The sequence below is a fragment of the Schistocerca piceifrons genome, chromosome 1, assembly GCF_021461385.2.
Source record: "Schistocerca piceifrons isolate TAMUIC-IGC-003096 chromosome 1, iqSchPice1.1, whole genome shotgun sequence".
Classification (NCBI taxonomy): Eukaryota; Metazoa; Arthropoda; class Insecta; order Orthoptera; family Acrididae; genus Schistocerca; species Schistocerca piceifrons.
Genome location: NC_060138.1, coordinates 438690224 through 438716588, shown reverse-complemented (window position 1 = coordinate 438716588; position 26365 = coordinate 438690224). Strand labels below are relative to the sequence as shown.

At 43.5% G+C, this 26365-nt stretch overlaps 1 protein-coding gene across 1 annotated transcript in view; it reads right to left on the bottom strand.

Annotated features, from left to right (window-relative positions):
* The window catches only part of LOC124733746, a 194415-nt gene that overhangs the window by 10910 nt on the left and 157140 nt on the right, over positions 1-26365 (bottom strand). Inside the window, exons 7-9 of the mRNA XM_047248528.1 lie at positions 23087-23372; positions 2040-2106; positions 1784-1955 (exon numbers count right to left, since the gene is read on the bottom strand). Coding sequence (XP_047104484.1) covers positions 1784-1955; positions 2040-2106; positions 23087-23372 — 525 coding nt within the window. The remainder of the gene's footprint in view (positions 1-1783; positions 1956-2039; positions 2107-23086; positions 23373-26365) is intronic.

Sequence of the window (26365 nt, the reverse complement as noted above, 5' to 3'; positions counted from 1 at the left end):
ATAGAAGGGTAGTTGGAGCTCAACGAATGGGACATTCAATTTCGGAAATCATTTGGGAATTCAATATTCCTAGATCCACTGTGTTACGAGTGTGCTGAGAATACCAAATTTCACGTATCACCTTTGAACACGGACAACGCAGTGGCCAACGACCTTCACTTAACGACCATGATTAGCGGCATTTGCTAGAGTTTTCAGTGCTAACAGGCAAGCAACACTGCATTTAATAACCGGATGGATCAAAGTAGGACGTTCGACGAACGTGTGTGGCAAAATCTGGTAATAATGGGCTACGGGAGCAGAACACGGTCCCGAGTGCCTGTGCTAACAGTACGACATCGCCTGCAGCGCCTCTCCTGGGCTGAAGATCATATCAGTTGTACCTCAGACGACTGGAAAACCGTGGTCTGATCAGCGGACTCCAAATTTGCAGTTGATAACAGCTGATTGTAGGCTCCGAGTGCGGGGCAGGCCCCACGAAGCCATGGTCCCTAATTGTCAACAAGGCACTGTGCAAGCTGGTGCCGGCCGGAGTGGCCGAGCGGTTCTAGGCGCTACAGTCTGGAACTGTGCGACTGCTATGGTCGCAAGTTCGAATCCTGCCTCTGGCATGGATGTGTGTGATGTCCCTAGGTTAGTGAGGTTTAAGTAGTTCCAAGTTCTAGGGGACTGATGACCGCAGAAGTTAAGTCCCATAGTGCTCAGAGCCATTTGAACCATTTTTTTGCAAGCTGGTGGTGGCTCCTAATGGTGTAGGCTTTGTGTACATGGAACGGACTTAGTCCTCTGGTCCAATTAAACAGATCACTGACTGTGGGTTATGTCGGATACTTGGAAACCATTTTCAGCCGTTCATGGACATCATGTTCCCAAACAGCGATGGAAATTTTATGGATGGTAATGAGCGATGCCACGGACCACAACTGTTCGCGATGTGTTTGAAGAATATTCTGGATAGTTCGAGCGAGTGATTTAGCCATCCAAATTGCCCATCGTGAACTCCATAGAATATTCATAAGACATTATCAAGAGGACAGTTCGTGCGCAAAATCCTGCATCGGCACCACATTCGCAATTAAGGACGGCTACAGAGGCAGCAAGGCTCAGTATTTCTGCAGGGGACTTTTAACGACTTGTTGAGTCGATGTCACATCAACTTGCTTCTGTACTTCGGATAAAGGATGTGTATCAAAAATGGCTCTGAGCACTATGGGACTTAACATCTGTGGTCATCAGTCCCCTAGAACTTAGAACTACTTAAACCTAACTAACCTAAGGACATCACACACATCCATGCCCGAGGCAGGATTCGAACCTGCGACCGTAGCGGTCACGCGGTTCCAGACTGAAGCGCCTAGAACCGCACGGCCGGCGGATGTGTATCCAATGAGTTTTCTCACCTTAGGGTAAATTTAGATTGAAGGAAGAAATGAATATTTTATGTTTGATGCGGATAATAGCCATGCAAACAAACCTGTTAGATTGGAATATGCCCAGCAGGTAATGGAGGACGTTGGGTGGAAGTAGAGATGGAATGGAGTAGTTGGCACAGAAGAGGAACTCGAATTTTGTAGCAGATGATACGGAAGAATCCAATTCTGGTAAAGTAAGTACCCTCCACCATACAGTATATAATGACTTATGCAGGTTGTAATGTAACTACAGACTAGAAATATCTTGCAAATCTATGCAGAGGTGAGATTATGGTAGGCATATAGGGATCCGGTAGTGACATATTGGCAGAAGTCGTTAAATTTTAGAGAGAACTGGAGTCGACACTCACCTGTAGGGACATTCTGGGGCAGCGACGGACATGACGAAGTAGCTGGAAGCGGAGAGGAGTGGTCGGCGCGACACCTCCATCCATGTGACGGCGTAGCTGCCGGGCTGTCGCTCCAGGAACTCTACGATGAAGCTGCGCGCGTGCGGCGCCAGCAGCAGCGGCGTCGACGACCCCGCGTGTGCGGCGGCGGTGCCGGAAGCGTTGGCGCCGGCGGCGGCGGCGGCGGTGGCGGCGGAGGCGGTGGAGGTGGCGGTGCGCTCCCAGCCTTCCGAGAACACCTGCAGCTCACGCCGGCCGCCCGCCGCCTCCACCGGACACACCACCTGCGGGACGCCGCCTCACAGTCACTGCCCGCATGCTGGAAACTAAGCTACAGAGGTCATTCTGCGGCCCTGGCAGAACTTCCAGAGGACGTGCGCCCCATCCAGCTAAAACTAACTTTCTTCAGTTATTTCGCAAATTTAGCAAATTTTCATAGATTTATATGTGAAAGTAGTCCCACACTCAGGAAATGAGCGTTGTTGTTGTGGTCTTCAGTCCTGAGACTGGTTTGATGCAGCTCTCCATGCTACTCTATCCTGTGCAAGCTTCTTCATCTCCCAGTATCTACTGTAGCCTACATCCTTCTGAATCTGCTTAGTGTATTTATCTCTTGGTCTCCCTCTACGATTTTTACCCTACACGTTGCCCTCCAGAACTAAATTGGTGATCCCTTGATGCCTCAGAACATGTACTACCAACCGGTCTCTTCTTCTTGTCGAGTTGTGCCACAAACTCCTCTTCTCCCCAATTCTATTCAATACCTCCTCATTAGTTACGTGATCTACCCATCTAATCTTCAGCATTCGTCTGTAGCACCTCATTTCGAAAGCTTCTATTCTCTTCTTGTCCAAACTATTTATCGTCCATGTTTCACTTCCATACATGGCTACACTCCATACAAATACTTTCAGAAACGACTTCCTGACACTTAAATCAATACTCGATGTTAACATATTCCTCTTCTTCAGAAACGCTTTTCTTGCCATTGCCAGTCTACATTTTATATCCTCTCTACTTCGACCATCATCAGTTACTTTTCTCCCCAAATAGCAAACCTCTTTTTCTACTTTAAGTGTCTCACTTCCTAATCTAATTCCCTCAGCATCACGCGACTTAATTCGACTACATCCCATAATCCTCGTTTTGCTTTTGTTGATGTCCGTCTTATACCCTCGTTTCAAGAGACAGTCTATTCCGTTCAACTGCTCTTCCAAGTCCTTTGCTGTCTCTGACAGAATTACAATGTCAATTGCGAATCTCAAAATTTTTATTTCTTCTCCATGGATTTTAATACCTACTCCGAGCTTTTCTTTTGTTTCCTTTACTGCTTGCTCAATATACAGATTGAATAGCATCGGGGAGAGGCTACAACCCTGTCTCACTCCCTTCCCAACCACTGCTTCCCTTTCATGTTCTTCGACTCTTATAACTGCCATCTGGTTTCTGTACAAATTGTAAATAGCCTTTCGCTCCCTGTGTTTTACCCCCGCCACCTTCAGAATTTGAAAGCGTATGTGAGCAGATCTAGAAATACAGCGTGACCATTCGAGGCAGGGTAATGATGGAGATGGCTTGGCTCAAAAATGGCTCTGAGCACTATGGGACTCAACTGCTGTGGTCATAAGTCCCCTAGAACTTAGAATTACTTAAACCTAACTAACCTAAGGACATCACACACATCCATGCCCGAGGCAGGATTCGAACCTGCGACCGTAGGATGGCTTGGCGTTGCCTCCCTCCGACATGTTATGAAGTGTCAGCTGCTTATCTGTGTCATGTAAAAGACTGATCAGTGCTTGGACAGTGTACTGGTGGGTATGTGTCATTATGGATGAAGGTGAGGGGGTCAGGATGAAATCTGGTGCCAGCATATAGACTTTTCCTCTCGAATGGCCGTCGAACTTAACGCCCTCGTCCGACTGGCGGATCACCATCAACACTGTAATGGACTCTAACTTTAGGAATCTCCGGTAGAGGTTTCCAGTTTAATCCAGGACACTGGTGTAAAGACGGGTCATTAGTAACCTTACGCCATCACCTGTCTCCCTCTGTCCAAATACTGGCGTGAACATTTTCCACCACCGGGACTCAAAGCGGTGAATATCAGAGTAGAGCGCCACCACACAAGAAAGTGTGAGCGACCTCGGCTACGAAGACTATTTTTTACAAAAGACGTTTAGCAAAACTTAAGAATTTCTGGAAAATAGAACGTAAACGAATTATATTGATGAAATACTGCAAACGACAAATTAAATACATCATTCTAGTAGATACGTTACAAATTGTATAAAAGGTGAAAGTAAATCATTATCTATGAGAGTCTTTTTTTTTCTGCCTCCGATCACACATCATAAACGGCAGACAAGCGGCAGGAGGGTGATGTACACAGTATCCAAATGCGCATTTGTCGCACCACACGATCTGTCACTATCGAGTTCAAGACGTCAATCTGTGCTGAGCTGCAGTCACATTAACATGGATATCTCAATTAAAGAGTCCAAGTGGAAAACATTGTGCCTATTTTTCTCAAAAAGTATTTTCAGTACAGTTATGTTCTAGGTACCTTTTTGCACGTCTCTAGATTGATCCGGATGCCAAGCTATGAAGAAAGTCTTTCAAACATGCGTTAGGAGATCGTACATGTTCTTTATGGTAAGTTCCTATGGGATCAAACTGCTGAGGTCATCGGTACCTAGGCTCACACACTACTTAATCTAAGTTAAACTAACTTACGTGAAGGACAACACGCGCCCACACACACCCACACACACACACACACACACACACACACACACACACACACACACTCATATGTTCCAGCAGAGAGAACTCGAAACTCCGATGGGGGAACCCGCGCGAAGAATGACAAGCAGCCTAGACAGTGCGGCTACCTCGCGCCGTTTCCGTCTGGAGTTCATAAACATTAAAGATGTGAGAGGTGGTCTTTCTTTGCTACAGCCCTCTCAGTTAAATACCGAGTGCTGTATTTCTACACTTGTCTGATCACAAATAAAACGTAGTGTCTCAGTATTTCGTCGGAAACTGCCATTTTTGAGACAGTGGTTGCGTACAGAACTGAAGCTGATTCTAGCAAAGACAAAAATAGCGATCTTGAGACGACTATTCACGTTTAAATGACATTAGTTGTTCGGCGTTTCTTCAACAACTAATTTAATATTAAAAACTGTAATAGTCGTATATGGGTGAACAGCCATCTGAAAATGAACACGTCGTATCGATACGGGTAACGGCGTTATTTGGGTAAATAATGAGCATTACTAACTGTGACTGTTTGCTGTATTCTTCTTTGCAGGAATAAACTGTCTTATTGGCACTTAAAACTGTCAGTTTTCCGATATGGCACTTAGAACATTCCCAATGATCTATTTTCAAATTTGTCCTATTATTTTCTGCAGTGGTATGGGTTAGCATCATAATTCTGTGGTATGAAAATACCTTCTCAGATTTTTGGATACAGATCAGTTACTTACAAAAAGATATACAGTGTCTTTTTCTTCTCCCGACAAATGTTAGATTTGGCACTTACACTTTCCATTTCCACTCTTTACTGGATTCTTCCGCGAAGTGAGAATTGTGAGTCAGGAACCACAATTAATGCAGCCGTCAATTGTGAAATTTTATGTTTTCGGAGATCCATTCAACATAAAAGCCATGCTGACTTCTGATATTGTTTTGACTCGTAGCAATCCTCGTCCTCACACTGCTCGTGCAAACCAACAGCTCCTTGAGCAGTTTCTGTGGGACACTTTGTTGTTACCCGCCATATAGTTCCGACCTGGTGCCGAGTTAGTACCATTTTTCGCTAAACTGACGAAGTGGCTAATAGTGCAACAATATAAAACTAACGAGGAGCTTAAAAACAACGTCAATACTCATTTCGGTTCATTGTCAGCAACATTTTGTGAAGAGGGCATTGAAAAGCTTGTACACAATTACGACAAATGCCCCAAGAGTTATGGTGATTACGTCGGAAAGTAACCACAAGTGCACCTAGCTTGTAGTCATAAAATAATTTTTTTACTCGGTTGACTTTTGCTGAAGGCCTGTGAGAGGTTGGAAAAAAATTCCCCTATACGCCATGTCAGTTGTTGGAGCTACTGTACGTTGGTTGCAGCATGCTGTGTAATGAACGGGAGTATTTGCTTTGAAAACTTTTCTGCCATTTGTTTCTAGAGAATTCACGGCAGAGTGGGTTTAGACAGCCGCAGTCAGCGGCGCTTGGTGGACTCAAATTTTTGACCACCGTATGTGTAGAATGTATGAACGCGTAGTAAACGTAAACATAGCCCGTAATAGGCTGTAATGCGATGTTTATTTAATCGTGGGATCGGCTAATTTCGACTAAGTGTCATGGTGAAACACATTTGCAACATCTAGATTTCGTGTCATTTTCAAATCACTCTTAATTACAGGTAAAAAAATAGCCATATTCCGTCATTTTTACGGGAGGATCCACACTACTATGTCACCTTTTAAGACGCTTAGTCGAAATTAGCTATTCTTACGGTTAAATAAACATCGCATTACAGGTTACAACGAACCGTGTTTTCGTGTATTCAGCATCTGGAGGCTGTGGATCACCACAAATACAAAATTATATGAAAGGTTAAATCTATCTGACGTGCCGTAGAGTTTTTTTTAAATTTTGCCTGCTGTATTGGTTTATGTTTGAGTGAACGCCGATTCTGTTTAAAGATTTACATGAATGTCTGAAACACACACTGTTCTTAATCCACAGCTGGTCGGTCTGATGAGCGTACATAGATAGCCGAAATGGTTAAGGCGACAGTTGTGATAAACAGGAAATCCAGAGTCAAGCCCGGGTCCGACATAAATTTTCATATGTCACTCTTATGTAGTAGATCTATACCTAATACAGCTGATCTCCAGAAATTCACTGTCAGAGAATAAATTTCAATTTATTTAAAGTGTTTGCCATTTACGACTTGGCTAACAACATAGCTAAAACTGTTTGTGCTTCAGTTATTTGGGGCAAGGTGTCTGGTTCCTGTCTATCAGATTTAAGCCTTGTTGTGAATATGTGGAATTTATTTTGTACTCAGGTTTAATGTAAGTTGCAATTTCACTGCCAGCTGTTTTATTTTAAGCCATGTGGGCGTTCCTGTTCAAGTTTCATTTATACTTTCTTTTACAGAAACAGCCTGAGTTATACCAACTTAAAAAAGAAGCTATGAACATTGGTACATTCTCTCTTTGCTGAGATCTGTACTACAACTAATTCCATGTATGGCTATTTGCTCCTACTCCATGATTCTATTGTGACAGACCCAGTACCTACTTATGAGAGTTCAAATAATGCTACCCTGATTTATGTAAAGGTTATATTTCACATTGTTTTCATAACATTTTATTTCCTGTTGTTATCTCGTGTACTTACAAGTGTAAACTGATGTATTAACTATATCTTTGTTGATGCTTATGTATTATTCCGGAACATTCGTTAACTGATATGTTTTTCTGTCTGTCCCGTTAGTATCAGATTTTATACCGTGCTTTAGTGAATTTATTTTGAGACAGAACCACCTGAGTGAGGGAAAACTCTACGCGAGTCATGATTTGAAAACTCAAAATAATAGTCATCAGACTTCAAATACTAAATATATGTTGCTGCTTTTCTTGGATTGTTATAAATTTCACTTGTTAAAAAAGTCATAATAAAAGTTTGCTAAACTTGCTAAACAAAATCAATTTATCTTTTCTACCTGAGATCTTATACGTTTGTTGCCTATCACTTTACCACTCCCAGATCCTCGCTTGCTAACTTTTCGAAGTGGGTTCTCAGAACTGTTAATAATGCATAAATTATTAATTATAAATAAAAGAACGAGGGCTATTATTAAGAGATGAGAAAATATAAATTTTCAGGAACATTGTATTTTTGTTATAATTTTGCTTTGCACTGCCTTGCTTTGGAGGAGCAAACTCATTCACTATATCTCCGAAGTCACGTTCAGCAGTTGTATCATACCAGACTACTAAAATCTGACAGTCTACTTTTACGCATACTAGACCCTAAGCACTTTACCATTTTTAAATTACTGTAACTACTTCCAGTGCCCTAGTTCACTAGAACTTCAGGAATGCAGCAGATGAGCAATGTAAGAGCATAAGTTCGTGCAGAATAGGGTTCATCTTGGTAAAGGAATATAACTGCCTGTGGCTGAACGACTAACAACTCCCGCAGTATTATTTATCACCCTCAGAGACACACTCTTAAATTCATTTTTATTTGCTCAGTAGACTGTACCGATAGAAACTTGGGACCACAGAAAGAGGCAAGTCAGATATTACCGCCACCATTTTCTCCTTCTTCTTCCATCGTCGTGTATCGCATCAGTCCTCACGCGGCAGAAATCAGCCAAAAACGAAAGTCTTCCGTCAAATAACTGCTTCAGGACCCCCTCATCATTCTTCGACATCCTTCAGTAATGTAGCGAAGTTACAACACGACCTCCATAGTTGAATACGAGTATGCAGTGTAGGTGGAAGCTCGTTGAACATAAGAGCGATGTCGTCACACAAAACTATCTTAGCGATAGACGTGCTTTCGGTAATAGACGTTTCTTTAAAATGCTACTTGGACCAAATGAAGTAGAAATGGCTCTGTGATAATAGTATGCATTGGCCAAGAGAAAGGCTTCTTCTCGTAGAAAGATGGTAGTAACACGAGGAGTAAGGGAACTCAGATACCTGATACGGTCAAATTTTAAACATTGTTCCATTCTTGTTTGTTCTTACCTGTCAGTTTTTGCGCCGACTCAGTGCTTGCGCCCTTTGTAGGGACAGACTCTCCATCCCCTCCCTACATCTTTGATAGGCTACTGTTCGAATAAACAAAGTTTTGGGGGTGTGGTACCAACCTCCGGGATTCCTAAAATCCCACCACCTGCCATGTACGGCGTTGCCGTTAAATAGATGCTCTCTGGCGACTTGAGGCACGCAGTGTCCTGAGAGAAGGGCTTCCTTCGAGTGGTATGGAGTGGTGCCACAGAAATACATACAGTCGTGACACATTTTGGTGCGACAGTCGTTACTGTTCACAGCTGGAGCGACACTAGCGCTCCGAGTGGTGAGAAAACAATGTTTGTTTTTGACTATTTTTCTACTTAGTTAATGAAACAGCTGTTTTTGGCATCCCATGCATTAGTAAGTTACCAAAAGGCGTAAATTATCATGAAAGAAATGTAAAAACAGTGACATAAACTACAACTTATTCATGAAGAAATACACTCAGATATTTGCATAACTGCATCTTACTCCACTGAAAGCAAGAGAATATAATCATATACTTCATACTTGAGAAGCATATCCTGTTCTTGTTAATGATACAGACTTTCCTTGGGATGTCAAAGTTTTGTGTGGAGCCTAATTATTTGCTCATTCGACTTTCTGGTACATGAATATATCTGTAACTGTAATTACTTTGGATTCGAAAGCTAATGTGTTGAAGATTCTTGCCGATCGTGGTGCGCAGATGTTAACAACCAAAAAAATGACAAATGTTCGGTCATTTTTTAGTCATTGCCGAGTTTTATTGCGCTACATACCCTCCCTATTGTATAAACCGTGTTACAAATCTATGTAAACGACAATATCCGCACTCATGTGACATTGTGTTCGGAAATATCGCTTCCGGGCCATTTGCCGCGCTGCTGACGCAGTGGATAACAAAAGACAGATGGAGTATCGCGATACACTGTGGTGCTGCGGAACCAGCATGGGCCGCTTCTTGTGGTTGTAGTGATAGGGTTTTCCTTCTTGTATCGCCGGGGCGTGAAGTCACGTACTTAAAGGTTGTTGTGACAGGCTTCCTGTCGTGCCGTCATGGACAGTACAGTGTAAGATACTCAGCAGTTTGCGACTGGATGTGGAAGTGTTTTTGAATTGTTTCTCCCCGCTGTCACATTGCTTAGTAACTTATTTTGAAATGTGCAACCTCGGTCATGTCCTATTAGTATCGTGTCAGAGTTTAATTTCTGCAGCCGGCAACGATAAACTGTTACCTGCCTGGGTTTTTTGTGACTTTGCTTGATGTGTTCCGAGTCTATCACGTTCGTAAATAGGTTATTGCTCCATTATGAGAGGTTTCACGACGTGTGATCGGTGATTAGGCACATATGTGTAGTGTCTGTTTTGGTAGTCCAATTACGTCAAAGGTTAGTGGCTTAGTTTGTCTGTCTGATGCCTTGTATTAGCGGTTGTTTTAAGATTGTTGTGGCATCTGTGTGAGTTCTGATTTCGTGTCTCCGTGGTATGATACGAGTAGTGAGCTTATTGGCGAGGAAATAAGTTTTGCATGCCATTTTAGAGGAACGGCTAGATCGTCTCGAGTTCTTTGTCGAACATTGAGCAACTGAATTAACACTGGACGCAGCCCTGTGCGTCCGACAGTCACCCTGTGGTGTTGTTCGACGACATGTGGTTTGCAACATCCATGTTGATTGCGTGTTATTAATTTGGCGTGATCATGTTGAACATTTGGTTGTTGGACGAACGTGGGTGTGCTTAATTGCGTCGTCGACTTGCGTTGCTCTGTATTTGCTTTGAATATTCTCGTTGTGATTTTGATATTACTTGTATATTGGTCAGCATGTGACTTGAAGACTGCCGTTATGAGCTTTCGTAGGTTGTACGGAACGAGGTTCTTGTTAGTTGTGTTAAAATGGTTCAAATGGCTCTGAGCACTATGGGACTTAACATTTGAGGTTATCAGTCCCCTAGAACTTAGAACTACTTAAACCTAACTAACCTAAGGACATCGCACACATCCATGCCCGAGGCCGGATTCGAACCTGCGACCGTAGCAGTCGCGCAGTTCCAGACTGAAGCGCCTAGAACCGCTCGGCCACACCGGCTGGCAGTTGTGTTAGGTGAACATTTCGTATACTTGTCCGTCCCGCTTATTTTATGGACTTTTCATATTACTGAGTTGTGCTCTTGTGTTGCGTAAGGAACCACGGACCTGCGATCGTTGTCGTGGTTGCTCAAATTTCTCAGTGGGTTTCTTGAGCTATAATCGGCAAAGTCCAACAGCGAGAACTGTTCTAATACTTCAGTGGTAAATTACGATTCAGCGCCGGCCGCTGTGGCCGAGCGGTTCTAGGCGCTTCAGTCCGGTACCGCGCTGGTGTTACGGTCGCAGGTTCGAATCCTGCCTCGGGCATGGATGTGTGTTATGTGCTTAGGTTACTTAGGTTTAAGTAGTTCTAAGTCTATTTATTTTTCCCGAGGGCATGCAGCTTTACTGTATGATTAAATGATGATGGCGTCCTCTTGGGTAAAATATTCCGGAGGTAAAATAGTCCCCCATTCGGATCTCCGGGCGGGGACTACTCAGGAGGATGTCGTTATCAGGAGAAAGAAAACTGGCGTTCTACGGATCGGAGCGTGGAATGTCAGATCCCTTAATCGGGCAGGTAGATTAGAAAATTTAAAAAGGGAAATGGATAGGTTGAAGTTAGATATAGTGGGAATTAGTGAAGTTCGGTGGCAGGAGGAACAAGACTTCTGGTCAGGTGACTACATGGTTATAAACACAAAATCAAATAGGGGTAATGTAGGAGTAGGTTTAATAATGAATAGGAAAATAGGAATGCGGGTAAGCTACTACAAACAGCATAGTGAACGCATTATTGTGGCCAAGATAGATACGAAGCCCACACCTACTACAGTAGTACAAGTTCATATGCCAACTAGCTCTGCAGATGACGAAGAAATTGAAGAAATGTATGATGAAATAAAAGAAATTATTCAGATTGTGAAGGAAGACGAAAATTTAATAGCCATGGGTGACTGGAATTCGAGTGTAGGAAAAGGGAGAGAAGGAAACGTTGTAGGTGAATATGGATTGGGGCTAAGAAATGAAAGAGGAAGCCGCCTGGTAGAATTTTGCACAGAGCACAACATAATCATAGCTAACACTTGGTTTAAGAATCATGAAAGAAGGTTGTATACATGGAAGAACCCTGGAGATACTAAAAGGTATCAGATAGATTATATAATGGTAAGACAGAGATTTAGGAACCAGGTTTTAAATTGTAAGACATTTCCAGGGGCAGATGTGGACTCTGACCACAATCTATTGGTTATGAACTGTAGATTAAAACTGAAGAAACTGGAAAAAGATGGGAATTTAAGGAGATGGGACCTGGATAAACTAAAAGAACCAGAGGTTGTACAGAGATTCAGGGAGAGCATAAGGGAACAATTGACAGGAACGGGGGAAAGAAATACAGTAGAAGAAGAATGGGTAGCTTTGAGGGATGAAGTAGCTAAGGCAGCAGAGGATCATGTAGGTAAAAAGACGAGGGCTAGTAGAAATCCTTGGTTAACAGAAGAAATATTGAATTTAATTGATGAAAGGAGAAAATATAAAAATGCAGTAAACGAAGCAGGCAAAAAGGAATACAAAAGTCTCAAAAATGAGATCGACAGGAAGTGCAAAATGGCTAAGCAGGGATGGCTAGAGGACAAATGTAAGGATGTAGAGGCCTATCTCACGAGGGGTAAGATAGATACTGCCTACAGGAAAATTAAAGAGACCTTTGGAGATAAGAGAACGACTTGTATGAATATCAAGAGCTCAGATGGAATCCCAGTTCTAAGCAAAGAAGGGAAAGCAGAAAGGTGGAAGGAGTATATAGATGGTCTATACAAGGGCGATGTACTTGAGGACGGTATTATGGAAATGGAAGAGGATGTAGATGAAGATGAAATGGGAGATATGATACTGCGTGAAGAGTTTGACAGAGCACTGAAAGACCTGAGTCGAAACAAGGCCCCCGGAGTAGACAACATTCCATTGGAACTACTGACGGCCTTGGGAGAGCCAGTCTTGACAAAACTCTACCATCTGGTGAGCAAGATGTATGAAACAGGCGAAATACCCTCAGACTTCAAGAAGAATATAATAATTCCAATCCCAAAGAAAGCAGGTGTTGGCAGATGTGAAAATTACCGAACTATCAGTTTAAGAAGTCACAGCTGCAAAATACTAACACGAATTCTTTACAGACGAATGGAAAAACTAGTAGAAGCCAACCTCGGGGAAGATCAGTTAGGATTCCGTAGAAACACTGGAACACGTGAGGCAATACTGACCTTACGACTTATCTTAGAAGAAAGATTAAGGAAAGGCAAACCTACGTTTCTAGCAGTTGCAGACTTAGACAAAGCTTTTGACAATGTTGACTGGAATACTCTCTTTCAAATTCTAAAGGTGGCAGGGGTAAAATACAGGGAGCGAAAGGCTATTTACAATTTGTACAGAAACCAGATGTTAGTTATAAGAGTCGAGGGACATGGAAGGGAAGCAGTGGTTGGGAAGGGAGTAAGACAGGGTTGTAGCCTCTCCCCGATGTTGTTCGATCTGTATATTCAGCAAGCAGTAAAGGAAACAAAAGAAAAATTCGGAGTAGGTATTAAAATTCATGGAGAAGAAATAAAAACTTTGAGGTTCGCCGATGACATTGTAATTCTGTCAGAGACAGCAAAGGACTTGGAAGAGCAGTTGAATGGAATGGACAGTGTCTTGAAAGGAGGATATAAGATGAACATCAACAAAAGCAAAACAAGGATAATGGAATGTAGTCTAATTAAGTCGGGTGATGCTGAGGGAATTAGATTAGGAAATGAGACACTTAAAGTAGTAAAGAAGTTTTGCTATTTGGGAAGCAAAATAACTGATGGTGGAAATGTAGACTGCAAATGGCAAGGAAAGCGTTTCTGAAGAAGAGTAATTCGTTAACATCGAGTATAGATTTAAGTGTCAGGAAGTCATTTCTGAAAGTATTTGTATGGAGTGTAGCCATGTATGGAAGTGAAACACGGACGATAAATAGTTTGGAGAAGAAGAGAATAGAAGCTTTCGAAATGTGGTGCTACAGAAGAATGCTGAAGATTAGATGGGTAGATCACATAACTAATGAGGAAGTATTGAATAGGATTGGGTAGAAGAGAAGTTTGTGGCACAACTTGACCAGAAGAAGGGATCGGTTGGTAGGACATGTTCTGAGGCATCAAGGGATCACCAATTTAGTATTGGAGGGCAGCGTGGAGGGTAAAAATCGTAGAGGGAGACCAAGAGATGAATACACTAAGCAGATTCAGAAGGATGTAGGTTGCAGTGGGTACTGGGAGATGAAAAAGCTTGCACAGGATAGAGTAGCATGGAGAGCTGCATCAAACCAGTCTCAGGACAGAAGACCACAACAACAACAAGTCTAGGGGGCTGATGACCTCAGATGTTAAGTCCCACAGTTGGTTGGTTGGTTGGTTTGGGGAAGGAGACCAGACAGCGCGGTCATCGGTCTCATCGGATTAGGGAAGGATTGGGAAGGAAGTCGGCCGTGCCCTTTCAGAGGAACCATCCCGGAATTTGCCTGGAGTGATTTAGGGAAATCACGGAAAACCTAAATCAGGATGGCCGGACGCGGGATTGAACCGACGTCCTCCCGAATGCGAGTCCAGTGTCTAACCACTGCGCCACCCCGCTCGGTCTAAGTCCCACAGTGCTTAGCGCCATTTGAACCATTATTTTTTTTATTTTTAGAATTCAGTGCTGTGATTATTGTCAGTGTTGATCTGGCTAGTGCCTGTTTAATGTTTGGTCAGATTAGTGCTTGTTTAGTAGCTTCATCAGACTTGTGCCTTCGTACTTATAAAAGGTATAACTCCCCGTTCTATGTCGAAAATCTAGTTTAAGCTACAGCTAGTGCCGATTACTTGTCGTATTTTACTGTAAGTGCTTGTTGGCATAGTTCTCAGTAAAGCTAATATGTGAGTGCTCTAGCTTACGTAGCTGTTGGAGTTATTTACAGTGCTACCGTTACTCTGTCTGCTTACATGTAGTAAATTTTATTACCAACTGGGAACGTAGAAAAATCTTAAGTGTGTAACATTCTGATTGTGAATGCTAGTTTTTGAACCATTGTGCACATTGCTATCATGTTTAACCTTTTTTGAATGGCATTTTGATTGAGTTTTAGAACAAGCTCGGCTGAATGTTTTAATGTGGTTGTGTCCTCAGCCAGTGGTGTTGTTGCTTGAACTGAGATCAAGTTGCTTACTCGTATCTCTGTTTCACAGTGAGAGTTTCCGTTTTCCGTTCAGTCTGTACCCTCAACAGTTGATTTGCGCGCACCGTCGTTGCTACCGGCGCCGCGCTGGTCGAGAAGGACGGGTTCTCACACCTGGTGCCAAGCAAGTCTGGCGTTCCAACTTGGCGTCCTATCTTCAGATTTTGTTTTTAATGAAATCTGAGTTGGAAAAATTAAAGGAGAGACAAATAACTGAGTGTCAGATCAACCACCCTCAGTCACAAGCACCTCAGTGTTCCATTTCCCAATCACGTACCCGACCTTTCATAGCTCCAGACTGTTTGTGAGGTGACACCAAGTAATGACAATAAAATCTAATCCTTATCTATATTAAAGAAATACTAGAGGCTAAAAACTAATTCAGAAACTTCGGTAATTAATAGAGTCGACAATTTGGCATATCAACTGTATGCGTGATACGAAGTCGGTCGAGGTTATTTCCTGATTTATGTGTCATTATGCAGTTGTTTTAAAACGTTGAAGTTGCCCAGATGGGAATTTCTATTAAAAACAAAGTGTTTGCAGGAACTTTAATGCTTTTATGCGCGGGGATACACCTGCAAGGTGAAACTGGCCGTTAGGAGGCGCAAGTGCTTGGCAACATCATGGTCGCTGACTGGTCCTTGGTAAAAAAAATTGTGCCACATTGGAATGCCGACTGCTGCAATTGGGAGCAGAGGTTTAAAATAGCAGCCAAAGAGAGCAGAGGTTCTAACGTTTTGGGCTACCGGAAAGATTTCAAAAGGTGTTTTGCCATAGACTAGTCAGCCTCTAGGCCACATCTAGTTTAGGCTCCGATGTCTAGGAAGGGCTGCCTGTTTTCGACGACTAAATCACTCACCATATTGTTGCACACGCGCTGGCATAAATCTATTACTTTAAAGTCAGTACCGCCATTAGACTGTTTTATGTTTGCAGTGTTACATTTACGCGATCATGATTTCGGCTTTACAATGCCATTATCAAGTGTTTTAATGTTTTACAATGCCTAACGTGGCATAGTGTCGTATTTAAAATACACTATTAGACACATCGTCTAAGGGTCAATATTTCTAGTAAAAGCCAACTGTCATTCAGTCAAGATGGTATACTCAGTGATTTATTTATTTATTTAGCGTATGGCTCATAACATCACAGTAAAAATTACAGAAACAACACGATTAAAAAAAAAAAAAAGAAATCACATACGTATAAACAGTACAAGAAACAACAGTTTGTATATAAGGACACCACCAATTGTAAATTTACACTCACAGAAGAGTAATCACAAACAAACGACCAGCTTAGATAATATATAGTCGATTGCCTCTTGGGTCGCCATTAGGAAATCCTGTGGGTCACCCTAATATACCCTTAGTGGGCATTCCTGCACGATGTGTTTGGCCGTCTGTCTCTCCGCACCACAGTCGCAAGCGGCCGAAGGAAGTTTACCCCATCTGTGTAAGAAGTGGGCGCATCTCCCACAGTTGGTTCTGATGCGATTAAGAGTCGACCAAACTTTGCGACGGCAATCAAATCCTTTTGGTTTACTAAAGATGCATGGCATACTGTGGTAGTTTACTGCTGTTCCGCTCTCCCATTCCTCTTTCCATCGGTCATTTATTTTAAAGTTGGTTTGGTGCAGCGCCTGTGCAGTCTTTAGTGGAGGATGCCTAGACCGGAGTCGGTTTCCATGGATGTCGTGAGTATCTTCATGGATTTGTAATTGAGGGTTGGTCATGATTTTTTGAGATTCTCTAACCAGAGAGTGTTCTCGGCGCAGGTTAGGAGGGGCTATGTTACTGAGAACGGGTAGCCACACTGTAGGAGTTGGCCTGATTGTGCCTGATATAATACGCATTGTTGCATTAAGTTGGCTATCTACCATGTGTGTGTGTTTGCTTTTGAGGCCCACTGGGGCACAGTATTCTGCCACTGGATATACCAAGCCAAGTGCGGATGTTCGTAAGGTAGATGCTGTGGAGCCCCAAGTGGTGCCACAGAGCTTCTGCAATATGTTGTTGCGTATTTTAAGTTTCGCTGCAGTTTTCGTCAGGTGTTCTTTGAATGTTAGTGTTCTATCTAGGGTAACCCCAAGGTACTTTGGGTGTTTGTTGTGATTTAGTGTTTTCCCGTCTAGATATACATGTAGTTCTCTGTTGGCCATTTTGTTGTTCAATTGGAAGGCAGATACTTCGTCTTTGTAGCAATTGGTTGTAGCCTCCATTTTGTAAAGTACTCGCTGAGAATCCCTAGGTCACTCGTAAGGATATCTTCGGCAGTTTCTATATTTCTGTGGGCTGCTGCCAGAGTCCAGTCGTCAGCATAACCAAATTTGCGCGATCTGGTTGCAGGCATGTCAGCGATGTAAAGGCTGAAAAGAAGGGGCGCAAGGATAGAACCTTGTGGGAGTCCATTATTGAGTTTCATCCGTTTACTTCTGTCATTCCCCATTATTACTTGGAAGGTTCTATTTGACAACATATCGTCAATGCTGTTGATTATCTTCTTGCAGGGGACGGCACAGATTAATTTGTACATGAGTCCCTGTTTCCAAACTGTATCATAGGCTGCAGTTAGGTCTATGAGTGCTGCAGCTACTTTATGTTTCTTCTGCAACCCCGCCTCTATATATGTTGTCAGTGATAGGACGTGATCTGTACAGCAGCGATAGGGACGGAATCCTGCTTGTTCGATAGGGATTTTTTTGAGTATAGTTTGGCCTATTCTGTTGAGGAGCAGTCTTTATAGTAATTTATAGACCATACTGAGAAGGGCAATGGGGCGGTAACTCTCTGGTCTATCGCCTGGTTTACCAGGTTTCAGGACTGCGATGATCTTTGCTCATTTAAGTGAGGGAGGAATGTTACCCACTTGGAGAATGTCCGTAAAGAACTTAGCCAACCATTGTTTTGTGTAGGCTCCGAAATGTATGAGGAACTCAGAGTGGATACCATCGAAACCCGGAGCTTTGCCTGGTTTAACCTTCTTCAGGGCATTGGTAACCTCCTCGATACTAATAACTGATGAATATTCCGACCCCATTGCACGAGTCCTTTTAAATGTTTTTAAGTCCTTCTTCACTTTTGTTGTGTGCTTTCTATCTTGTGGGCCTCTAGACGCAGAAACTATGCGGCATGCAACCTTGTTAGGAAATATTTCGTCCTTTCTATGTTCAGGTGGATTTGCGCCTCCAAGTTTCCGCAGTAGGGACCAGGCTTGTCGGCTTGACTTCGAAAAGTCTAGATTTTCAACAGTATTCTCCCATTTTTGCTGTCTAATAAAGTCGATGTTATGTAATAATTCATCCGCTATTTCCCGGTCCCCATTCTTGAGAAACTCCGCGCACAGGTCATCGCATATCCCAGTCCAACCGGGAATGTATTTTTTGCGGTACGCTCTTGGGATCGCTGTTTCCGCAGAGCTAATGACCGCTCCCACAAACCTCTCATAGCTCTTGCTGGTTGGAGGGATCCAGCTCAAGGTATAATCAAGTTGTTCAGAGAATTTTGTCCAGTCATCTTTTGTAAAATTCCACCTTGGTCGAGGGTAAGACCTAATTATCGGGATGGATATCCCGATATTAATAAGCTCAGGGTGGTGCTGACTATGAGGGAAGTCCGTCAGGACCCTTCTAGAGGCTGTCAGTGGTTATCGTTTGTATGCCTCGAAACAAAGCACAGATCCGAGTTATAGTCGCAGTTCCATGCGGCTGATCTGAATGTCCCTCGGTGCTTGGCGTCAAAGACCAGATATGTATTTTGTTCCTTGGACCAATCGACCAGCATGTCTCCATTGCTATTCGTACTGTATTTCCACATTTCGTGGAGACTATTATAGTCCCTAACGTATGCGCTTTGGTATGGGTGTGGGTGGATCTTTATCACTTCAGCCAGCCATGTAGTTTTTTTTTTTTTTTTTTTTTTTTTGTCATCAGTCTACTGACTGGTTTGATGAGGCCCGCCGCGAATTCCTTTCCTGTGCTAACCTCTTCATTTCAGAGTAGCACTTGCAATCTATGTCCTCAATTATTTGCTTGACATATTCCAATCTCTGTCTTCCTCTACAGTTTTTGCCCTCTACAGCTCCCTCTAGTACCATGGAAGTCATTCCCTCGTGTCCTACCATCCTGTCCCTTCTCCTTATCAGTGTTTTCCACATGTTCCTTTCCTCTCCGATTCTGCGTAAAACCTCCTCATTCCTTACCTTATCAGTCCACCTAATTTTCGACATTCGTCTATAGCACCACATCTCAAATGCCTCGATTCTCTTCTGTTCCGGTTTTCCCATAGTTCATGTTTCACTACCATACAATGCTGTACTCCAGACGTACATCCTCAGAAATTTCTTCCTCAGATTAAGGCCGGTATTTGATATGAGTAAACTTCTCTTGGCGAGAAATGCCTTTTTTGCCATAGCGAGTCTGCTTTTGATGTCCTCCTTGCTCCGTCCGTCATTGGTTATTTTACTGCCTAGGTAGCAGAATTCCTTAACTTCATTGACTTCGTGACCATCAATCCTGATGTTAAGTTTCTCGCTGTTCTCGTTCCTACTACTTCTCATTACATTCGTCTTTCTCCGATTTACTCTCAAACCATACTGTGTACTCATTAGACTGTTCATTCCGTTCAGCAGATCATTTAATTCTTCTTCACTTTCACTCAGGATAGCAATGTCATCAGCGAAACGTATCATTGATATCCTTTCACCTTGTATTTTTATTCCACTCCTGAACCTTTCTTTTATTTCTATCATTGCTTCCTCGATGTAGAGATTGAAGAGTAGGGGCGAAAGGCTACAGCCTTGTCTTACACCCTTCTTAATACGAGCACTTCGTTCTTGATCGTCCACTCCTATTATTCCCTCTTGTTTGTTGTACATATTGTATATGACCCGTCTCTCCCTATAGCTTACCCCTACTTTTTTCAGAATCTCGAACAGCTTGCACCATTTTATATCGTCGAACGCTTTTTCCAGGTCGACAAATCCTGAAAGTGTCTTGATTTTTCTTTAGCCTTGCTTCCATTATTAGCCGTAACATCAGAATTGCCTCTCTCGTCCCTTTACTTTTCCTAAAGCCAAACTGATCGTTACCTAGCGCATTCTCAATTTTCTTTTCCATTCTTCTGTATATTATTCTTGTAAGCAGCTTCGATGCATGAGCTGTTAAGCTGATTGTGCGATAATTCTCGCACTTGTGAGCTCTTGCCGTCTTCGGAATTGTGTGGATGATGCTTTTCCGAAAGTCAGATGGTATGTCGCCAGACTCATATATTCTACACACCAACGTGTGCCACTTCCCCCAATGATTTTAGAAATTCTGATGGAATGTTATCTATCCCTTCTGCCTTAATTGACCGTAAGTCCTCCAAAGCTCTTTTAAATTCAGATTCTAATACGGGATCCCTTATCTCTTCTAAATCGACTCCTGTTTCTTCTTCTATCACATCAGACAAATCTTCACCCTCATAGAGGCTTTCAGTGTATTCTTTCCACCAATCTGCTCTCTCTCCTCTGCATTTAACAGTGGAATTTCCGTTGCACTCTTAATGTTACCACCGTTGCTTTTAATGTCACCAAAGTTTGTTTGGACTTTCCTGTATGCTGAGTCTGTCCTTCCGACAATCATACCTTTTTCGATGTCTTAACATTTTTCCTGCAGCCATTTCGTCTTAGCTTCCCTGCACTTCCTACTTATTTCATTCCTCAGCGACTTGTATTTCTGTATTCCTGATTTTCCCGGAACGTGTTTGTACTTCCTCCTTTCATCAATCAACTGAAGTATTACTTCTGTTACCCGTGGTTTCTTCGCAGCTACCTTCTTTGTACCTATGTTTTCCTTCCCAGCTTCAGTGATGGCCCTTTTTGGAGATGTCCATTCCTCTTCAACTGTACTGCCTACTGCGCTACTCGTTATTGCTGTATCTATAGCGTTAGAGAACTTCAAACGTATCTCGTCACTCCTTAGTACTTCCGTATCCCACTTCTTTGCGTATTGATTCTTCCTGACTAATGACTTGAACTTCAGCCTACTCTTCATCACTACTATATTGTGATCTGAGTCTATATCTGCTTTGGGTACGCCTTACAATCCAGTATCTGATTTCGGAATCTCTGTCTGACCATGAAGTAATCTAATTGAAATCTTCCCGTATCTCCCGGTCTTTTCCAAGTATACCTCCTCCTCTTGTGATTCTTGAACAGGGTATTCGCTATTACTAGCTGAAACTTGTTACAGAACTCAATTAGTCTTTGTCCTCTTTCATTCCTTGTCCCAAGCCCATATTCTCCTGTAATCCTTTCTTCTTCTCCTTCCCCTACAACTGCATTCCAGTCGCCCATGACTATTAGATTTTCGTCCCCCTTTACATACTGCATTACCCTTTCAATATCCTCATACACTTTCTCTATCTGTTCATCTTCAGCTGGCGACGTCGGCATGTATACCTGAACTATCGTTGTCGATGTTGGTCTGCTGTCGATTCTGATTAGAACAACCCGGTCATTGAACTGTTCACAGTAACACACCCTCTGCCCTACCTTCATATTCATAACGAATCCTACACCTGTTACACCATTTTCTGCTGCTGTTGATATTACCCGATACTCATCTGACCAGAAATCCTTGTCTTCCTTCCACTTCACTTCACTGACCCCTACTATATCTAGATTGAGCCTTTGAATTTCCCTTATCAGATTTTCTAGTTTCCCTACCACGTTCAAGCTTCTGACATTCCACGCCCCGACTCGTAGAACGTTATCCTTTCGTTGATTATTCAATCTTTTTCTCATGGTAACCGCCCCCCTTGGCAGTCCCCTCCCGGAGATCCGAATGGGGGACTATTCAGGAATGTTTTGCCAATGGAGAGATCATCATGACACTTCTTCAATTACAGGCCACATGTCCTGTGGATACACGTTACGTGTCTTTAATGCAGTGGTATGTGATGTTATTTTAGTGAACAAAATCGATTGAAGTTTACAAAGAACTTGGCAACAGCAGTGGACTTACCAGTACGACGCTGCGTCCACTATGACCTGGATACATGCACTGATTCGGTTGAGAATGGTGTCATTACACTGTTACATCCTCTCTTTGAGACAAACGGGCCAACAACTACTGTGACTGGTTCTTGAGAGGTAACACATGAGGATGCTTGGTGTCCATGACGTACTGTTGTGACGATGGAGTTCCTGCAGCCACTACCAGCCATCCGGAAGTCACATCCGATGTGTCGCCCCTTCTCGTCCCTTCACAACATCAGGAGTTACACCTCTGTGCCTCCCAAACACGTGTGAAGAACGGGTCTCCGCCATGCTCACCAACTTCAGTCATTCAGTACACTGCAGAAACGAAATTCATTGCTGAACACAATGCGACGCCATTCATCAGCAGTCCATTCTTCCCGGTAGTGCCACCCCTCCAAACGCCGCAGTTTCCCAACTGATAATACCGGCAGCCTGAATATGGGACTGTACATCCTCCTAAATCAGCCGTTCCTAGTCTCCAGCCAATGATGCGGTAAGACAATGAATGTTGCAGAGCGTAAATTACTTGTTTTTGGATGGCAGAGGCGCAAATGTGAAGGGATTACGACGTGATTGGTTCACAATACGACGATTCTATCATATGGTGGTCAGGCCTTGCCGACTAGAAAGTTGATTAGGATGCCCGTCGTCTCGTTCCCATATGACCCAACATCAGGCCACTGTCTCAACGGAATACCTCACAAATCTGGATATTGCACCATTAAACCAGCCTGCTAACGATGACTCACAATAAGGGCCCTAGCAAACTCTGTCGGGTGCTGATAATGGTATCTCACACGGGTACGTGGCATCTCTATGTCCACCTAAGGCCTGATGCTGTTCACGGTCCTTACGTACCGTAAAAGGCTAAAACAGCAACAACACTACTGGACTCTGGTGACGGTTCTATCTGTCACAGAAAGTTGCAACACTCATCATTCACGTACCCGCTGATGGTGTACATGTACGAAGTTACATTGATGACATCCAATCATGTCTTCTGGGTGCTTCACCTCTTTTGTCTGTCATTGCATGTTGGGTCTAATTGTTAGGTAATGATGAAAGATAAGGGACATCAGTAGAATGATTGAAGACCTATAACATATGTACATACCTTAGGGTCGCGAGTATCGACGCCAGAATAAACGACGATGCGATTGAGCGTGGGGCAGGCATCCTCCCGAGCGTTGTAGGGCAGCTCGAAGCCGCGGATCTTGAGGTAGAGGAAGCTGTTGGCCGAGTCCTCCGGCTCGATGAGCCAGGGGTGGCTGACGCAGCCGAGGCCGGTGTCGTCCCCGGACAGCAGCGCGCTGCTGGAAGCACCCTCCGCCGCCGCCTTGGCCTGCTGCTGCTGGGCCGCGGGGCTGCGCAGCGTGATCTCGCCGCTGGAGCCGCGCAACCTGCGCACGTTGCTGAGTCAGATGGTCGTCAACACTACCAGCTCACTCATTTACGGTAAATCTCTGGCGGCGACAGAACACCTTAGCATACAATATCGATTATACGGCAGTTAAAACACTGTCTATCAATATCATTAGTGTCAAAACCATCATGGATCTCTAGTATTGTGTCGGGTACGTGTCACATTTTTTCTTATGAAAACACTGTTTCTTTTTCTCTTCCCTAAATGCTTCTAAATTATGTATTCATAGTAGTCTTACATCTGCATTATTCCCGCCAGTCCGAAACGATCCGAAACTTAATTAACAAAAAAATAGAGAAAAGTTAAGGTGATTTTAATGCTTCATGTGTTCTATGTTCTCCCACTCAATAGAATATAACTCACAGAACGATCCTACAGCTTGCAGAGTTGTCAGAAAATTCTTTCTGTGGGACGATGGTCAACTCGTGTATCACATTGGCTTCAATGTCAGTTTAGATGTCAACGCGTTGACCTTTCATGTGAATCTCTGTAGTTTGTCGTTTTGAGCCCGTTTTGTATTTATAACACCAACCCGTGATGATTTTTTCCGGAAAAAAACTGTCCAGGATTTGCACTTCAATTAAGTCACCGCAGGCGTACTCACATCGTTGCATTTGTTTGGGGATCATGGTTTACAGGACAAACTTTGCACACACTTTTCTCCATTACCATTTGTGACACTGCAACGTTGACACACCTCAGCCGTACATCCTGTACTTAACAATGCCTGATCAGAATTGACTCGTCGAATACACATCTACTATTTACAGTGTGGTTAGTTCAAGCTGCCACCTTAGTTACTGCGGTGTCGTCGCCTAAACACCCGAATAAAATGAGTCCCAGAACTTCTTGGACGGATGCTTTATATGCAGGGTGTCTGACAATTTTTATTACGAAATTTTACGATTGTACAGGGGACCTAGCAGGTAAACTTGTGATAAGAAACTCACGTCTAGCAATGAATCGTATACATGCGAATTTACTGCAGCTATCACAGTTTCCCATTCCCCACTGTCTATTGTCCATCCAGTCTCCATATTGCAGATAGTGTGCTTCGCATGTTCTCGCTGGTCTAACTCTTTTACTTCTTCCAGGTGAATCCATTGCACTACTCGTTTCGATCATCTTTTAATCTCTAACCTTTCAGGATCCTCATACCAAAGTAACATATTTGTTCCCGTTGTGTCTATAACAGTATTTCCATCTTCCATTTTCCTCCGTATTTCCTCATTTCTTATGTGATCCAGTCTTGAGATTACGCTCCTCCTCCTCCAGTTTTCCGTTACTATTCCAAGAAGTCTTTGTTTTTCTCTTTCATTAATTTCCCAGGTTTTGAGGTAAAATGTGGTTGAACATCGGATCGCTTTCAAATCTCCCGCTTCACGGTATGAACAGAGTGGGCGGATTGAACTCTGAACTCAGTACTCTATGGCATGGTCTGTGTTTCGCGTTCTCGCCGTCTGGCCCTCTTCTTTTTGACGAAGGGTGTCCTCTACAAATTCGAGAGAGTGGTACGTCCTGGGACCTCGACTATCAATCCCCCTAGATGCGAACGTACCAGTTTGTTACAGCTGCTGTAGTCCGGCGAAAATGATATGCGATTTCGTAAATACCTGAGGGACTGACAAGCGCAACCTCTTCACACACAGTGCGTATTGTGAAGCGTATTCGATCTTCCATTTTATATCCAAATGGTATGTCTCGAGACGTCAAAACATTAGCTAGTAAATCCCCTCTACAAACCTTAGAAACTTGTAATAGAAATTGTGCTATATGATGAACCAGAAATCTAACGATAAAACTAAATTGTTGAGGGGTATTTGTTGAGTATTTTGATATAAGGGACACGTGGTCTCTGGCAGCAGAGCAGTGGCATTTTTGTTTGACATCTTACCCAAATTTATCTTTGTGTCTGTGTTACAGTGAAAATATGTACGCAATGCATTTGTACGCAATTGCATTTGTCGTCCCTCCCCCCCCCCCCCCCACACACACACAACAAATGTGTGTGTGTGTGTGTGTGTGTGTGTGTGTGTGTGTGTGTAGATACCTAGGATAGTTAGAGCTTACAGGGTTTGCATTTGTCGTCCCGCAAAGGAGGAAGGGTTTGCTGCACGGCCTTTTAAAGCTTTCGTGTATTTGGCATGATAAGCTAGATAGTTTTCTCGTAGTATATTGTGGATATTTTGCTTGTGAAATTACGTATTAAAACTTTTATCCCAATTATCTATTATTTCATTCTATTCCTTTACAGACACAGTGAAATTTAACCACGCGTTGAAAGTGTGTAACTTATCATAGGTTAGTGTGTCATGCACGTGTGACACCTGTTGCGCTGAGCAGTTGATTGTATCCGCCCTGCGTGTGTCACTGCCCCGTATCTGGGATACTGGAGGACGGCTGCCGCAAGAGGGGGCATGAACAAGTGCGGACAAAGATACAGGTGCCTTCTAGGCAAGTGACTTGCTGGCAGCGGCGTGGAAAGTTGTAGATGCGGTTTTGTATTGTATTGTATTGTATGTTAACCGGGGACCTAGAAACGACGGAGAGGCTCCGTCCCCGCTGCAGCCACAGTGGTCCACAACCCCACGACGACTACCGCAGTCCACTTCACCTCTCCGCCGCCCTACACCGAACACAGGGTTATTGTGCGGTTCGGCTCCCGGTGGACCCCCAGGGAACGTCTCACACCAGACGAGTGTAACCCCTACGATTGCGTGGTAGAGTAATGGTGGTGTACGCGTACGTGGAGAACTTGTTTGCGCAACAATCGCCGACATAGTGGAGCTGCGGCGGAATAAGGAGAACCAGCCTGCATTCGCCGAGGCAGCTGGAAAACCGCCTAAAAACCATCCACAGACTGACTGGCTTACCGGACCCCGACACAAATCCGTCGGGCGGATTCGTGCCGCCGGCCGAAGTGGCCGTGCGGTTAAAGGCGCTGCAGTCTGGAACCGCAAGACCGCTACG